The 19,202-nt window shown below is 43.7% G+C and overlaps 1 protein-coding gene across 2 annotated transcripts in view; it reads right to left on the reverse strand.

Moving 5' to 3' along the window:
• Positions 1-19,202, reverse strand: part of LOC111162365 (hedgehog acyltransferase) — a 328,170-nt gene that overhangs the window by 294,869 nt on the left and 14,099 nt on the right. For both annotated transcript variants that reach the window (XM_022526736.1, XM_022526737.1), the window contains exon 3: positions 7,093-7,160. In XM_022526736.1, coding sequence (XP_022382444.1) covers positions 7,093-7,160 — 68 coding nt within the window. The remainder of the gene's footprint in view (positions 1-7,092; positions 7,161-19,202) is intronic.

Below are 19,202 nucleotides of genomic sequence, written 5' to 3' on the forward strand. Positions count from 1 at the left end.
TATTTCTGAGACTACATCCCAAGGCCTTGCGTCCCACCACAGAATTGAAGGGTTTTGGGTTGCCTCATGCCAAATAGCTCAGAATCCCCATCTATATACTTTGTTGGGCTCATTAGGTGGTTTCTACTGCTTGCCTAATTAATAGGCAAGGTAGATTTGGTCTGATACTTGGCTTTCATGAAACCTGGGAGTAAAATGATGACAAACTAACTAGCCCTCAACCCCTGGAACAGCATCCTCACATCTTCTTCCATTTGCCCAGTGATCACACACAGAAACACTTAAATGTAATGCCAGGGCCTATTTTTCAGGCAGGACACACATATAAGGCCAGTTGTCCTGGTTGTATACAACTGGTATTCTCTTTGGCTTGACTGATGCTTCTCCCCTTTGTTAAAGGCATAGTGCATCATCTATGTCAGCCTGGAATTCTCAGAGGAAAGAAACCACCTGTTACTTTCCTGACCCCCCAACACTTGGTACCCGGCAGTCTGGGCCGCAAAGCAGTGGGCGAGCCAACAGTCACGTGTAAACTCACTGGTTTGTGGCTGAGAAACGTCTCACTCCAAACCTATATCCCCACAAGATCATGGAGAACACCCACCCTCCTCTCTACTCATCCCTCTCCACTCTCTCTCCCTCCCTCTCATACACACACACACACACACACACACACACACGATCTATTAACTTTGCAGACCTCAACTCTTTGTTCTAACTTCACCTTATTTCCCCTGGCTTTTTCCAGTGCTTTTGTAATGAAATAATATTTTCTATGAACTAGTAAATATAAGAGAGAGGAGGGCAGAGCCAGGGACTCGATGGCTAAGAGCTAATAAGCCAATCTGATGTGTACCCATTGGCACTGCAGATCCTGTTTTGCCAGAAGGCAGAGAATGACATCCATTTCTCTCCTCCACAGGAAATCACTACCACATCCTTCTTCTCCTGTCTCACTGCAGAGCTTTCCACACCTCAAGAAGAAAATCCAGCAGGGATGAGACTAGGTAAGAGTGTACTGACGGGCAAGGAGCAAGAGTTCTTCATGTTAACAAGAGGGAATCACGCCTAGCGTGTGCTCAGGAGCCTTCCTTCCATCACCAGCCTGCAGCCTCTTGGCCCTTCTGTGGAGATTCTTCAACCCACACTCTCTCTGCCTGGAGAGGCTGGCAGAGGGCACAAGAATCAGCCTCTGCTGGGCAGCCCCTCTCTGAAGGGGCAAAGCTGCATAAAATCCAATTTTCTGTTAATAAGGAAAGGCTGAAAGTTCTCACGCACAGCCAAACGGCTTATTAATCTGCTCCCATCATACGGAGGGAGGCAGAGATATAATAAGAACACTGGAATCCTCTCAGAGGGGCTACGGCTTAAAGAAAAGGAGCCAAAGCCTAAACCCTCTAAACGTGCCAGAATGCAGACACATGCAACAAAGCCAGTGTTGCTGAGGCACCATGTTCCTTTACCACAAGCCCCCAGTGAGACAGGCATGTTCACCCTGATCCTACAAACACTACTGGACGCTGACTAACTGTCAGGCAGGGGAGGCAGAGACGAGAGGGCCTCTGAGATCTCAAACAGGGAACTGTTAGATAACAGAGGTTCAGGAGAGAGTCCTGGGAAAGGAACTCATAGGAGAGACACTAATGCCAACCAGAGGTTGGAGCAAGGGGAGAGGAGTCAGGGAAGGTTCCCTGGGGGCTGTTCCCCGAGCTGACGGGCATGCACACCAGTCTGCAGGAACTGTCACGTGCAGGAAACATCAAGGCGCCTTCAGGGGATGTTACTTAGCAGCAAAGGGTGACCGCATGGATCTGAGGTGCTGACACAAGGTAGGGTCAGCGGACAAATGGGGCTGAATGTCAGCTAGGGAGTCTGCACTTTATACTCTAAGAAATGGGGAGCACGAATGGCTTCTGAGTAACATTATGAGACATGAACTCCAGGGATGCACAAATCTGGAATCTGCTAGGCCGGGGATGCAGAAGAGACTAGGTAAGGGGAGGTGCAGGGTGGGCAAGGCAGGAAAATCACGAGGGTCCTGAAAGAGGCCCCAGAAGAAACGACAATGGCCTGACTCCCTTCAGTAACTGTTCACAGCCTTCTGAATAAAGTCCAGACTCTACACATGGTGCCCAGAAGCCCTGGTGGTCAGGCTCTATCTCGTGCTGTCCCCCCCACCACACCTAGCCTCCCAGCCCAGCTATTCTCACTCTCTCTCATCCAGGTCCGAAACCATGCTATGCTCTTCACCCACCTTTCCCCACAGTCTCCCTAGACCTCGGCTGGAATTGCCATGAGTCCAAATCACATGCCCCTTCAGCTTCTGCATGTCCCACAGAGGGCTGCATCACCCGCCCCAATCATCAGCTTCCCCCAAATCCAAAGCCCAGGGAGGAGAGAGACTGGGCCCAGAATGTCCCGGCCTCCCAGCACCCAGCCCATCCCCTGGAAGCCTCCTTACACAGTAGGCGCTCAAGGAATATTTATTCAGTGAATCAAACAGAGCTTTTTTTTTTTTTTTTTTTTTTAAGTATTAAAACACGGAGCAATTTAAAAATGAGCTGAATCTTAAAAATCTGTATTGGCGAACCTTGAGTGCTAGAAAACTATTTGTACTTTAGAAAAGTACCTCTTTTCTCTTCACATTCAAAGACTTAAGTGATCAAGCTTCCCTTCTCTGATCTTGTCTTTTCTTCCTCATCGTTCTGACAGGCACTGAAAATTCCTGACTCTACTTCTGAAAGAATGTCTTTTCTACAAGGACCCCCCCATTTCAGAACCTGCCGCAGGAAGGAGTGTCCTCAGGAAAGGAGGAGGAGTTGATTACATGTAAAATTTTTCATAATACATTAGGCTTTTGAGAGCTCCCTTCAGTAGCAATCCCCATCTAGATTTAAATGCTTCTCTGTAGAATATTACCTGCTTGCCAGAGAAGGGGAAATCAGTGAATCTTAGCTCTGAAACAAGGATGTTTTCCACGGGGGGGAAAGCAGAACTACCCCCACGAAAACACACCTCGGGCGTCCGTTCTGCCCCAGGCACAAACAGGCTGGGTGTTCTCCATCCAGCATCTCCATCCCACAGCCTCCCCTTCCCATGCTCCGGGTAATAAAACTGAGGCTCAGAGGAGGTAAAGTATTTTCCAAAACCCAGTAAACTGCATTGTGAACTCAAGTCCATCTAACTCCAAACCCGTGCTCTTTCCGTTATGCCAACTACCTTGTATCAGAAATAATAAAAGGGAAAAAAATTCACAACACTACAGCCCAACATAGAGCTTCATTTGTATCCATGTGATTCTGACCCTGTCTGGAAGCAAGTTTACCACATCGAGCAAGGCAGACAAGCAATAAAGTTCCCTTTATTGATTGGGACCACGAGCCAAAAAAACTAACATGGGAAAAAGATAAGGGGACCACCAAACACCAAGACAGAGAATGGTCAGAACTGGAAAGGGACCAGACAGGACCCACCCCTGGCCACCCACAGGTTCCCAGCTCGCACCCACTCCAGGGAGCCACCAGAGCCGCAGGAAGGGGCCCTTCCAAGCCAGGGAGAGCAGACACTGCCAAGGAGGGTGCGAAGGTCCCAGCATACAGAATGGAAGCAGTTGGTGACAGCGGCCCCACACAAGCTCCCCCCACCACATCTGGTGTCTCAGCAAGTGCCGTCGGCTTTATGCCAAAGAAATTACCAGGCCCAAAGGCATTCCTGATGTGGGCTATAACCCTCCACTCTAACATCATCAAAAGTTGGAGGGCTGTGGTCATCCCCACATGTCCTTCCCTACCCTCGAGCAAAGCTTCACCTCGATCAGCATGTCCCTAATACCTCCTTCCCTTTACCAATCACAGCGAGCCCCTCCAGAACAACTCCTCTACTGGTGACCTTGCCAAATCCTATGACTCTGTGGAGCTCAGGGGTCTGGAGCAGTTTGTGGAAGCCTGTGCCATGGTGGTCTCTCCCTGCTCTGACTATAGACACCATCCCACTCAGTTTACCTACACATCTCTCTAGATGCAGGTAGTACAGATGTATTTTTCTCCAGTGTTACAACTTGGCGCAGTGTTACTCACTCTTTCCTACAGTTACCTCCAACCAAATACTCACCTCTTCTATTCTAGGCACTAAAGATACCAGACTGATTAAATCCCAGCCCTGTCCTCGTGGCACTCATTCTAATGGAGGACGGATCATATAAAATACAACTGGACAAACATATTTCTCATTACGGGGCGCGAGACAATCCAAAATACTATAGCACATCACCTTATTTTCTTCATATCACTTAGCTCGATCTGTAGCTGTCAGGTTTGTTCGTTTACTTACCTGCGATCTGTCCCCATTAAGAGACAGTGGGACAGGAATCTTGTCTGTCTGGTTCACTACTGTGTCCAGAAACATACTCATCAAAAGTAGTGTGTGTGGAAGGGGATAAAGAGAGAGGCAGGGAAGTGTCAGGAATGATGAGCACTAAACCCAACACAGAGGTCCAAACAATGCTTCTGTGACTGGCTCAGATGTAAAAAGGGAATATGGACCAGAAAGGGAAGGAGAGAGAAAAAATCCAGAAGAGTATATAGGCCGAGCAAAAGAAACGGCAAATCAGAAATGGCAGAGGCTGTTTGGGGAGAGCCCCTGAACAGTGACATGGACCAGCTGTTCTCAAAGACACCTGTCGATGCCGGGAGACATTTTTGATTGTCATGACTTGGGTCAGTAGTTGCTGCCGGCACACACTAGGCAGAGCCCGGGGGGGCTGCTAAACTTCCTACAAGGTACAGAACAGCTCCCCGACAACAGAGAACTATCTGGTCTAAAATGTCAGTAGTCCTGAGTTTGGCAACTGTAACATTTAAGGCATGGACTGGGCAGAGAACATTAAAGCTTTCTTTCTAAAGTTCACAATTTCTACTCTCACCAAGTATGTTCTTTTGATTAGAATTTAGAGCCGGATAGCATTTGCTTACCACCTCCCATAACCTTGAAGGAAGGAAATATACATCAAGGAGTGTCCAGAACCTGTCAGGCCTCTGTACTAGCTGAAATGAGACTCTCAGCAGGTATCTGTGAACTCCCTCGTGCTGCACTTGGCCTGGGTCTGTTCTATGATCTTCATCAAGGACATAGTATCAATTGCCCTCACCTACTGACTATCCACCAAGACTCCTCATTTTCCCTCTAAACTCTAAGACTCCAAACTACCCACCCCATTTGCAAGGGATGAGATGTAGAAAGATGAGGACAAGAGGTACTCAACAGCACCAGATCGATGGATGGATGGGCAGACAAACAGAGGCGTGGACAGAGATTTTTCAGAAGGGAAAGGACTGAGTCTGTAGAGCTCCAAGGGCATGTATCTGTGCTTTATACACTTTTCCATGAAGGCAGGATTGTCCTGAATGTTGACACCCCCGGCCCCATACCCTGTTATGAAGAGTGGAGGAGAGGTGGGGTCTTTGCTTAACAAAGGTCATTTCCCTAGGAATCTACAGCCTTGGCAGGGAGTCAAGCAGCTGGACTTTGAAGGAGTGGTGACAGGAGCTGGGAAGTCAGCAAAGACAAAGCCCCTTTGTCTGGAAGTAGCACACACAGCAGGATGGAGTCTGCCCCTTGACAATGAAATCTGCAGCAGGTCCAGAACTCGCTGGGGCCTGACCCTCTGTTCAGCTGCCTGTCCTGCCTTGCAATGGCTTCTCTTCTCAAGAGCTAGAAGTCTCTTAGTCTAAAATGGGTTTGTTTATTTTTGCCCCTGGCAAACAGTTCAGTATTGTGTGAAATGCTTGAATTGTAACTATAAGAGGGAAGAGAGAGGAAGAGAGAGAGAGAGACAGACAGAGAGATCACCATTTTTTTTCCTGTTGTAAGAGATCCAATAGTGGGGGTGCCTGGGTGGCTCAGTGGGTTAAAGCCTCTGCCTTAGGCTCAGGTCATGATCCCAGGGTCCTGGGATTGAGCGCCCGCATCAGGCTCTCTGCTCAGCAGGGAGCTTGCTTCCCTTCATCGCTCTCTGCCTACTTGTGATCTCTGCCTGTCAAATAAATAAATAGAATCTTAAAAAAAAGGGGGGGGGGCGCCTGGGTGGCTCAGTGGGTTAAGCCGCTGCCTTCGGCTTGGGTCGTGATCCCAGGTCCTGGGTTCGAGCCCCACGTCGGGCTTTCTGCTCAGCAGGGAGCCTGCTTCCTCCTCTCTCTCTGCCTGCCTCTCTGCCTACTTGTGATTTCTCTCTGTCAAATAAATAAATAAAATCTTTAAAAAAAAAAAAAAAGAGATCCAATAGTGAAACATTTCTGAAGAGTAGATCTTAGACACTCACAGGGGCTATCTCCTGCTACATCTCAAATTCTACCATGACAGAAGTTTCCCAGATTTCCTCATCTCTGAAGTGGATGCAATACCATCCACCTTACAGTCTTACTAATATCCTAAAAAGGCTTATTTAAATCAGAAATATTTACAGATGGATGCAATGAATGAAAACTCAATAGCATCCAACTTCTCAGGAAAACTTCTGGTGGACAGAACAGCAAAAGCCGGGAATGGCACCCACTGCAGGGCAGGAGTTCTTCCCAGTCCCACACGATCATGGGCCTTCCATCTAATACAGCGGCTCCGCACAGAGCCAGAGCTGGAAAGAAGGGACAGTTTACCCTAGAACGTCAAAATGGAAATTGAAGTAAATTTGCTGCAATTCTAAGCAAGACCAGCAACTCTCACAGTAGAAAAATATCAGCATAGGCAGTGCCCAGTTAGTAAATGAATGGTTTTCCAAAAGCTCATTTGTAAGTTGCATGTTTGAAACTTGGAATGAAAGCATTATTTTATGTCCCAAGCCAGCCCACAAACACTGATTGAACTTAAAATACTTCTGGCACACCACATATTTAGAGTGAAAACAGTAAAAAGCAATGTTTTTATATCACTTTAAAAATCTATCAAAATAGAAAAATTAAAATTAAAATAAATAAAAATCTATCAAAATTGCTTAGAAAAATAAATACACAGCTCATCACTAGCCAAATACAATAGTAATACAAAATATTGAAACCAGGTTTGAAAACTGAGAAGCTTTAACATTTATCCACCGAGTACCTTCTTTAATCCTCCAAATAAAGTGCCAATCTCCAGGGCAAACTGCCGGTCCAGCTCCTCTTCATGTTCTGACAAGAAAAACAGTGTTTCATTAGTCAGTTTTATTTAAAACTGGGTTGGTTTAAAAGGAGAGGCACTAAGAGAAATTGGAATATGTTCTGGAAAAGCTGTCTATGGACTGAGCTACAGACATGGAGACGTGTCAGACTCCTTGACCTTCTGCTCTAGTTTCCTGTGACCTAAGTTCCTGGAAATACAGAGTGGGGCTGATGGAAATGTCCCCTTCAACTTGTAATCAAGGTTACAAATGGAGAGGGATCAAGACACAAAGCTTCCAGCACCAGGAACCAAAGGTGGAATTAGTGCAAATGCCTCACCTCTATAGCTGGTGAAAAATTATTCTAAACAGATCACACCACAAAATGACAGTGATCATAGCCCCAGGATATGCACATAATGCTAACGAGATTATAAAATGAAATCCTATAATAGTAATAAGTATACAATTGGTTTAAAACAAAAAGTATTAACAAAATATTCATTCAAATACTTGCTAAGGGTGTGCAATAACCAGTCACACACTGTGATATACCAGGAATGAAACAAAACAAGATTGGCATGACCTTTGCCTGGGACTCCTGGTACCCCAGGGAAGAGAGACGAACCAATAATGATAAATTGCAATAGTGCTGATGCACGCCATGTAAGGAAGGAGGAGTGCTGAAGTGCCTGTGCGATGTCCCCTGACCAGCCCAAGGGGAATGGATGGAGCTCAAAAGAGTACACTGAACTGGAGATGAAGCGTGGGGCGTCTTCAGCATAAGGGTAGCGATGCAGCCACCAGAATGTCTGAGCTCACCCTAAAAGGCACAGGGTGCACAAACAAGGGAAAACCAGTCCTTATCAGACCAACAAACCTACAAAAACCACAGAAGAAACAAAAAGGAACTACCCAGAAAGATGGCAGGAAAACCAGGAAAGTGTGTCGTCATTAAAGGATGCTAGTTTCCCAGCGGGATCCAGGGACAGAGTCACACACTAGAGGAGCCCCAGCATCCAACCATGGGCAACACTGCCCTGGGAACAACAGGAAAGGGTGGGGTGGTGAGCACCAGCCCAGGGCGCCACATGGCCCAGCTCCAGGACAGAGTCCCACTGCATCCCATGGGGTGCAGGGGGCACTGTGGAGGTGTGGGATTACAGCCGGGCTCTGGTTCTTTCTGTTACAGCAGCACACAGGTCACATTGTGTGTTCAACTGTGCACAGACTCAAGTTCCAGGGAAGAGCCCACAAACAAAGGGCAAACTACTGCAGTCCAACAATCCTCTTGCCTCTTCTGTTTCGGGTTCACGAAAAGCAACCTCCAGAAACATCAGAATTGTGCAGAACTGAAACGAGGCAGAAACGTGTTTGGATGGTTTTGTTTTTGTTTTTTGCTTCTTTTTTAAAAGAGTACGTTCAGATTCAGAAGCAGTGAAATTTACATGCGAAAGCACCAGACTTCCTGAAACTGGAACGCAGCTCCCTCTAGTGGGAAAAAGGAATCCTACACAGGATACACCCTGTCTGGTGCCCGCAACTGAAATAAAGGCACAATTTTAAAAAGTAAAAAAAGATGAAATTAATTTTAGTATCTTTTATTTCCACACAGAATCAGTATTAAACAATTACCTATGAGTCATTTTACATCCCTTTTTCTTACTAATTCTTCAAAATCCAATATACATGCTATCCTTATAGCCCATCTCAATTTGAAGAGGCTACATTTTAAGTGCTGGGACAGCTAATGACTACAGTATTAGACAGCATGGCCAAAACCAAAAATCTTCTCTCAGGTTTGGAGAATTTTTACAACTCCCCGGGTCTGATTTCTTGACAACAAATGCTATACAACATCCATTCCTCTTTGGAATTCATGGTCCTGAAACGGTCTTAAGTTAGCTGAAACTGCGTGGCTACAGAATTTGGTTGCTATAGGAGAACGGCAGCTGAGAACGTGTAGTGGAAAATCTTTCCCCAAAGAGCTTCGGCCCTCAGAATTTCTCTGCTGCGACCTTTCATTAGAGAGCCCATATTCTCACTCAGAGCAAGTTTTCATCTTAGCTCACACACACTCAAGCAAAAGGACCCTGCAAATGGAGAGAAGCCTGCTTTGCCTGAGCAATTTTCTCCACACCACACAGGACTGACTGTTGGGCGAAGCAAGCTTTTTCTTCGAGGTGCCCTGGTTTTATTTCCCAAAATTCAGCGCTCCACAAAACTGCCTCAGAGCACAGAAATGAAGCAATTTCTGTTGATGAGCCCTCATTACTAAATCAGCTGTTGATTCTCCCCACTCCAACCACCACCCAACAAGAGGATACATCAAAGCCCCATTCTACCTACTGAGTGAGAGGATTTTCATTTTAATCGATGCCAATGAGCTGTGGTGGTAAACCATTTACTTGCAAGTGCTAACTAACCTACCCCTTTCACCCTCAACATTTTGATAGGAAACCATTTCTGGGGTGGGGTGGGGGTAATTAGAGGGCAATAATCGGGAAGGGGAGGAAACACACACACACACCCTTGTCTGACACAAGCCACTGCCAAGGACTAGCACACCCAATCATGGCTTAACATGTCCTGCTGTTTCTATGCATTTGAAAAATTCCAATCAGCTCCTACTGATTCTTTATTTCTCTAGGAAGCCGCCGGGTACGGCAGACTGTGGCAGTAAATGAGTAGAGAAAGGGAGCAGAAAAGATGGGCTTCTCCAGATAAGAGAATTTAACGATAACCAGCTCTCACAAATTCATATAAAAGGTCATAGAGAAGGATGAGAAGGTGCTGGTTTTCCCATGATAACTCTTGAGAAGTGGCTCCCCACCCCCCAATTCCCATAAGGGAATGAAAAGTTGATGTAGAAATAGCTCAAGCAAAAACAAATCATATATGTAAATAGGATACAAAGTGACATACAACATAAAAGGCCTTCAGATTTCCCTAATAAGGCTGCTCATCTATTACTCATCAGTGGGAATTCTGGGGTCTATCACTGCGAGCCACCAGGTACATGATCTGCATGGCAGTCCTTAGGGCTCCAGACTGAGATGGAAACATTCCAGCAAAGAAGAAACCATAAGCTCTGGGCATATTCTTTTGTGTTTGACAGAACAGAAGGGAGCACTAGCTGGAGGAGTAAGGAGCTGTGGAGTCTAATACGGAGGATTGCTTTCACATGCCCTCAGCTCAGGCCCTGTCCCAGGTCACTGTACACTGTGACAAGTTTACTACTGGTGTGAAGAAAGTCGACTAAGGGTGGGGAGCCTGGGTGGCTCAGTCAGTGATGCGTCCGCCTTCTGCTCAGGTCATGATCCTACGGTTCTGGGATCAAGCCCTCCGTCAGCAGGAAGCCTGCTTCTCTCTCTACCCAACTGCCTCGAGTGCTTGCTCGCTCTCTCTCTCGCTCGCTCTCTCAAATAAGTAAAATCTTAAAAAAAAAAAAAAAAAAAGTCAACCAACACTCTCCCGCCTTGAGGGCCAGTGTCCACATAGGAGAAGAAGGCCCACGTAAGCCTGAGAGGAAGGAGTGGGCCAGCAAGCTTGGATTCCCAGTAGGAAAGCCAGAGCTCTAACGTTTCCTAGGACCCTGGCCACACGTGACCAGGGAAGAGGGTGAGCCATAACATGAAGCCCTGCCCAACAGATCCCTCGGAGCCTGAGTGTGACACACACTTTCCATGCTGGCCATCAAGCCAGACTGCCCAGTCCTTGGCTCCTGCGGGAGCTATGCCCTTGGGTCCTTTCACGAAAGACCTGTTAACTGAAGGGCCCCTGGTGGCCCCTCCCATGGTTCCAAGGGCAAGGCCACCTGTTCAAAGACAGGACCAGGGGTAGCCTCCATTCCCCCCCAACCCAATGCCGCCCACCCTGAAATGGGCCCTCCAGAGTTGCCAGCTGTCTTGCAACCAAATTCTCTAGTCACAAAATCAAGTGGGAAAAGTTACCTCTTGTTTACAAAGCCCGCCCCTCATGAGAGGTTAGTGTGTTATGAACACAAAGAAGAATCTAAACGCACTGTTGTCTCCTTTCCTTATAAACAGAGACTAATGGTAAGTGACAACAACAGGGGTGTTTAGGAACAAACAGAAGGTAGAAGGTGAAAATGTTCAACTACAATTGTATTCCACTTTCAGAACACCTACTATATAAACACAGAAATTGGACGTGGCAATTCAAATAAATCATTTGTTCGTAGTTGCTTAAATATTGGGGCTTCCTGGTGCTACAGAGTTTATCTAGAGAAACATTTAACTCTGCTCACTCAAGATTTTTTAAAATGAAAATAAAGGGTCTGTGAAATGGAAATGCAAATTTGTGGAAAAATACCACTCTGTTTATAAAAATGTCCCCAATATGCAAGTTTTCAGGAAGAGAGCCAGGGCATAAAACTTGAACCTGGGCTCTGGAAAAGCCAAAAGGATCTAGCATGGCCTACTGTTCAATGGAGAGTAATTGTCACCAAAAAAAAAAAAAAAAAAAAAAAAAATTAGAATTTATAAATAAACCCAAGAGATTTTTTTTTTTTTTTTTTTTGAAAAAGAGAAGAAATCCACTAAGTAGACAAAACCTTTAGTAAATTCCCTAAAACAGAAAAAATGAGACATGGGTGATTCAAAACATTATATGATCTACAACTGGGTGTTCATACATTTGAAAATTTCAATGCAGAGGAAAAATGTAGGGGCACCTGGCTGCCTCACGCAACTCTTGATCTCAGGGTTGTGAGTTCGAGCCCCCATATTGGGTGTAAAAATTCCATAAAAATAAAATCTGAAAAAAAAATTTATATATATATCTCAAACTGACTTAAGAAAACCTAAATATAACCTGAAATAACTGAAAGGTACTGAAGTTTTCAGTGAATCTATTTCCAAGCACTCCATGCCTAGACTAGACAAACTTACAAATGAATATCAAACTTCGAAGCTCACGTCTCATGCACTATTTACACAGTTCCATAGCACACACAAAAAATAAACTTCCCCATTCATTTTATAAAGTTAATGCTGATGTTAAAATCTGATGAAATGAAAAATAAAACTACAGGCCAATGAATCTCACTTAGAAATTAGTAATTTAAAAAAACCTTGGAAACAAGCAGTTTATTTAAAAATACCATAGTCTTAGGTTTGTTGTAGAAACCCATATAAGCCATACTGGAATATGTATAACTTTAAAATAGGTCAACAACTTGAAAGGGAAAAACTTTGCAATCATCTGAATAGGTGCTTTAAAAATGAATTCAACATTCACTGCTGATTTTAAAAATTTAGTTAAAGGGAGCTAGCCAGATTCCTTAGCATAATTTAAAAAAAAAAAAAAGAAAAAAGGCAAAGTTTATTCACCTTTTCAGTAATGGTAAAAACAATATGGGAAATTCCATTAAAATTAGAATTAGAATAAAAATAGCATTCTTTCCCGACTACTGCATTGTTCTACGAGTCCCAGGTAAGCAATAATAGATGAAGCAAAACCATTAGCATGATCTGCAGATATTATCTAAACACAAAAATTAGGAAAATAAAAAATAAATAAATGGAACATTAAGAGAATTCAATAAATTGTTGGAATTTAACATACATAAACCAAAATAAATACCTTTAGATCAGAGATAATCAGCTACAAATTATAGGAAATATAACTGGAAAATTTCCCAATCATAAAAGGAAAAAAACAAAGACTCAAATGATCTGAATAGGAATTTTAGCAGGACGTATTATGAAGAAGACCAGCAACCTTTACTAAAGGAAATAACAGAAGACCCTGAATGAATAAAGAGAAAATGCCATTATCTGTGGATGGAAAAATATAATAATACTAATTATTTACAAATTTCTAGGGTTCCTAGAATTCTAATTAAAACGCAATGAGATTTTTTCAGAACAATTTCATATATGTATATAGAAGAATAAACCAGTAAGAATAGCTAAGTGAATACATTATATGTTAATAAAAAATAAATTAATTAATAAAAAAAAGAATAGCTAAGTGAGGAAATGAAGAATGATGAGTGGTAACTTATTCCACCAAATACTCAAGTATTTCATAAAGCAATTATTTATTTATTTATTTATTTGAGAGAGAGAGCACGGAGGGGGTGGTCAGAGGAAGAAGCAGACTCCCTACTGAGCAGGGAGCCTGATATGGGACTTGATCCTGGGACTCCAGAATCATAACCTGAGCTGAGGCAGTTGCTTAACCAACTGAGCCACCCAGGTGCCCTATAAAGCATTTTTAATTAAAACTCTGCAGTAATGAGGTACAAATTGATTGAGAAATCCACTGATATTCTCAGAAAAGAGAGCTCCCAACCCCAGAATCATGACCTGAGCCAAAGGCAGATGCCTAACCAACTGAGCCACCCAGGCAGCCCAAGAAGAAGTACTGCTGACACAATCTTCCTGGAGAACAGTCTGGGGAAGTCTGTCAAAAACCTTAAAAATATTCATGTAGTTTTACTCTGCAATTCCTCTTCTGCAAATCATTCTTCTGAAAATCCTTCTGAGAAAGCTCTCAGGTATGACACAATACAAATAGATTCCTTACAAAATAAGTGAGCTACGCATTCAACTCATACAGCTGGAATGAAAAGGAACAGAGCAAATCCAAAGAAACGATAAGAAATAATAAGAGCAGAAATTGGAGAACAAAAGGAAACAACTGAGAAACTGAACAAAGCCATAAGCTGGAAAGATCGCTAAGCTCTCTGACACAACTGATCAAAGCAAAAAAAAGAGGAGGAAGGGAGGAACGGAGACAATGTAAAACAAAATACACAGTAAGAGAGGAAAACAAAACTACAGAAGCAAAAAAATTTTAAATACAAGTATTATGAAGCACAATATACCAATCAAATGGAAAACCTACATAAATGCATAGATTCCTGGAAAGCTACAAAATGTCAAAATAGGTACAAGATGAAGTAAACTTGAATATAAATCAACAAATAATTGAAACAGTAGTCTAAGACTTCCCCTCCCAGCTGCTTTCCCAGGTGACCGCCAATCACTCAGGTTTTTACTGATGACAATCCTACTCTTTTCATTTCAAAAACTGCATCAAATTGATATGAACACAATATACAGGCTTTTTTTAGGTGGGAGCATTAACTCTTTCAAGGTTACAGCACGGCAGATCTCATCTTTCCTCAGGGTAAGTGTACGCAGAGGGACATAAAAGTGTTTCTACATCTACCGAACCACAAGGGCATCCCCTTGACCCAGCAGGTCCAGATTAGCCACCATGCTGCAGAGCTCGAGGGGAGCAGTCCCCAAGCATAGCAGATCACCACCACCCCAAGCCAAGGATTTCCATATGACTTAGAGATGTTCTACACCTGGTAGAGTCGGAAGGAAGAAAGGGTGTTCTGTTCAGTCCCTGCTGTGAATTTAGCAAAAGATTCCATTGGATGAAGGCCATTCAAGTTAGACTGCTGTCCCACACGGCCCAACAGCCCTGCCTCCCCAGACAGAGTGCAGTGAACAAGACGCCTGCCCCACACCCAGAGAAAGCAGCCGTGCAGATGCCCACTGGTGGCATTTCACTGAACAGGTAGGTTTTGAGCCTGTAATATGTTCTAGGCACTCTATTTACTCCAAATACAAGCATCCCAAAAAAAGTTTACAGAAGAGACAGTTTTCCCAGTGACCTACTTCTATCATGTGGCTAAGTAACACTTTTTCCTGAATTAGACAGTATGACATGGAGCCAAGAAGACTTAACATTGCACCATTAAACACACTTTGGCAAGACAGGGGGATCCGGCTTCCATGAGCTGAACTGGCAAAAGTATTAGAGAAAGAAGACATTTCTTGGGAGCAACCTGAGAAACACTTTGGCACTGACATTTAAAGGAAAAACAGAGGATGAAAGAAGCTTTGGGCTAGGGAGTGGTCACTAATAAGTCCAACAGCATGACAGCCTCTGGATCAGCTGAGGTGCAGAAAAGCTTCCTACTATCCACAGAAGGATCCCCTCACACCCACATCCCAGCAGCCAGCGTGACACAGAAAGGAAACATTTTGTTCCAATTCTTGGATAAAATTTTAAAAATTTTATTGTAGAGTAGACAAAAGGGCCTCCCCTTTTAAAGTGAGGTGCTTTAGTAATTATCATTAAATACAAGTGGCAGAATAGAACAAGATGTTGGGTCTCGAGTTGGACACCTCTGAGTTTAAACCCAGTTCCATTAGAACTTACTAGATGTAGGACCTTAAACTCTTTCAATCTCTGTATCCTCATCTGGGTGAAAAAGTACAGCACCCATTGTGAAAGACTCCTAGGATGGCGGCCATAAATTCCACTCACAGGCATGCTGCTCCAGCCATAAAAAGGCTAGACTACTCCCCTTGAATCTGGACTGGAGCTATGATTTGCTTTCACCAATAAATGAGGCAGAAGTGAACTGTACAACGTCCCAGGCTGAGCTTCAAGAGATCTGTAGCTTCTGTTTTTGTGCACTTGCAATACCCCTTCTTGAACCCAGCTGTCCTGCTATGAGAAATATAAGCCATGTGGAGAGTCATGCAGAGAGAACCTCTGCACACTTGGTGACAACTCCCCACTGAGGTCTTGGCCAGCCACATGAGTGAGGCACCAGATGACTGTAGTCCCAGCTAACACCACACAGAGCAGAAGATCTGCCCTGCTGAGTCCAGGAGAGGTTTGTCCAAAGGACAAAGACTCACAAAAATGAGTTAGTGTAATCCATAACATCAACAAGCAAAACACACACACACACACACACACACACACACACACACACACAAAACCACATGGTCATATCAATAGAGGCACAAAAGCATTTGACAAAATCCAACACTCATTTACAATTAAATACTCTCAGCGAACTAGAAACAGAAGGGAACTTTCTCAATTGGATTAAGAAACCTACAGTGAACATCAGAACATCAGAATGGTCAGAAAGTTTTCCTACTAAGATCAGAAAAATGGCAAAAGTGTCCCCTCTCACCCCTCCTTTTCAATATCATAATGGGAGTCTTAGTTAGTGCAACAAGAAAATGAAATGAAAGGTATATAGAATGGAGGGTTCCTAGACAGCTCAGTCAGTTAGGTATTTGCCTTCGGTTCAAGTCATGATCCCAGTGACCTGGGATCAAGCTCCCTTTCCCTCTGCCATTCCCCCCAGCTTGTGCTCTCTGGCTCTATCTCTGGTCAAATAAATAAATAAAATCTTAAAAAAAAAAGTATACTGAATGGAAAGGAAGAAAAACAATTGTCTTTGTATGCAGATAATACAAATACCTATGTAGAAAATCCAAAGAATCTACAAAAACACTCCTGGAACCAGTGAGTGATTATAGCAAGGTTGCAGGATACAAGATTTATACGCAAAAGTCGATTCCTTTTCTACAGATCAGCAATGAACAAGTGAAATTTACAATTAAGAACACAATACCATTTACATTAACACCCCCAAAAGTGAAATACTTAGGAATAAATCTAATATAAGTCGTGTGTTAGGAGAACTAGAAAACTCTTATGAAAACTAAAACAAAACAAAACAAAAAATTTGAGAGATATTCCATGTTCATGGACAGGAAGGCTCAATATTGTTAAGATGTCAGTTCTACTCAACTTTGTTTATAGATTCAATGCTAGCAAGTTCCCTTGTGGACATTGACAAAATGATTCTAAAGTTTATATGGAAAAGCAAAACATCCAGAATAGCCAAGAATAAAGTCAGAGGATTGATATCACTCAATTTCAAGACTTATTATAAAGCCTCAGTATTCAAGAGACTGTGGCACTGGAGAAAGAATAGACAAACAGATGAATGGAACAGATTAGAAAGCCCAGAAAAAGACCTGCATAAATTCAGTAAACTCACCTTTGACAGTACAACACAGGAAAGATAGTCTTTCAACAAATGCTGGACCTGGACATCCACATTCAAAAAAAATGAATCTATATGCAGACTTTACACCTATCCCAAAAATTAACTGAAAATGGATATTATAGATCTAAATATAAAATGGAATACTACTGAACTCCCAGAAGATAATGCAAGAGAAAATCTAGATGACCCTGGCTCTAGGAGGTACCTTTCAGATACCCAAGACACAATGTATTAAAGAAACAACTGATAAACTGGACTTAATCAAAATTTAAAATATCTTTTCTGCAAAAGACACTCTCAAGAGAATAGGTGACAAGCCAGAGGCTGGAAGAAAATATTTCAAAAATCCTATTATCCAAAATATACAAGGAACTACTAAAGCTCAAGAATAAGAAAATAGGGGCGCCTGGGTGGCTCAGTGGGTTGGGCCGCTGCCTTCGGCTCAGGTCATGATCCCAGGTCCTGGGTTCGAGCCCCATGTCGGGCTCTCTGCTCAGCAGGGAGCCTGCTTCCTCCTCTCTCTGCCTGCCTCTCTGCCTACTTGTGATTTCTCTCTGTCAAATAAATAAATAAAATCTTTAAAAAAAAAAAAAAAGAATAAGAAAATAAACAACCCAATTAAAAAATGGGCAAAAGACCTGAACAAACACCTCACCAGGGAAGATTAGATCTATATGGCAATGAGCACATGAAGATGCTCCACATCACGTCATCAGGGAAATGCAAGTTAAAACAATGAGATACTACTACACATGTACTAGAATGGCGAAAATCTGGAATACTAACATCCATTCATGGAAAAGACTACTGATGAGCTGCCATTCTTTCCTCCTCTATAACAGAACTCTTGAATTTAGCTGGATAACTGGACTTCCAACCAAAGATTACATTTACTTGCTCCCCTCACAGCTGATGTGGGTACAGGGCTGGGTTTTAGCAAATGGTATGTCAATGGACATGATGTAAGCAACTTTCAAGTCATATTCAGGAAAGAAGAAGGCCTCTCCTCCCCTCTCCTCCCCTCTCCACCCCTCTCCCTCCCCTCCCCTCCCCTTCCATTTCCTTCTGGGAGAAAAGGGAACATGACAGCTGGAGCTGAAGCAGTGACCTTACATCACGCAGTGAAGCCACATGATGAAGAAGGCAGAGGGACATGGTAGAAGGAGCCAGGCTCCTTGATGCTGTCTGGACATCATACCAGCCTTTGAACAGTTATGTTGGAGGTTGTGTTTCTGCTGCCAAAGCCTATCTTCGAAGTAACAGACCATCTCATAGGGCTGTTCTAAAGAATGAATGAGACAAGGTACATGTAGCATCTAATATGGTGCCTGACATAGAGCAGGATTAGCTCCCATACATGTGCCCTGGGAGGTCAGAGGCTCCAGCAGGGGAGTGCAACTACTTAGCTAGCTGGGACAAAAGATCAGTCCTCATCTACCGTAGCTGGTCTGTCTCTGCAACCAAGCCCATGGCTTTGAGTGGGACATCTGTCAGCTGGGAGAAAAGTCCATCCTGGGGATGCATATCCAAATCAGGCCCAGTGAGACTTAAGGAGGTAAGTGTTCAGAGTAGAGGGCTCTCAACTGTGCTTCCCAAAGCACTTTTACCATCTGAAGTGACTTTTCAGCATACTCTCCTGCCAAACTCCTCACAATAACATGCAATGTCTTTCACGGCCTTTCCCTGCTTTTTTAATCTAAGCTCAACTTCTACCGCTGTCCCCTCACACTCTACACCCTGGTCCCACTGAGTGGTTTGTAGTTGACAGACAATGCTATGCTTCCTAACACGCTAATGTTTTGTCCTTTTGCCTGCAAACTCGTCTCTTTCCACAGAGCTTCTGATGTCTCCTCTATTAAGCTGGCTCTGGTTGTATCTTATGAAAAAGCCCAGAGTCCTATAGCCTGAATAGCCACCAAGCTAAAGATGATGTTTTCCAGCCTCCCAGCTGTGTCCAAAAGACCTGGCACTGGCCAAGTGCGGGTGAGCAGAAGCGATAAGGGTAACGTGCTGAGCTCTCCTTAAAGGACAGGAGGATTCCCACCCCCTTTCCTATGTGCTGGGATGTGGATTTGATGATGATTCTTCTTCAACAAGCATACAAAGCACTAAACACAGCAGAACAAAAGGACAAAAGGAATCTGGGCCTCCAACACCATGAGCTGCCTGCACATGTCTGAGAGCAATGATGATGGAAGGGAGATG

The sequence above is a fragment of the Enhydra lutris genome, unplaced genomic scaffold, assembly GCF_002288905.1.
Source record: "Enhydra lutris kenyoni isolate GAN:26980312 unplaced genomic scaffold, ASM228890v2 scaffoldscaffold91, whole genome shotgun sequence".
Classification (NCBI taxonomy): Eukaryota; Metazoa; Chordata; class Mammalia; order Carnivora; family Mustelidae; genus Enhydra; species Enhydra lutris.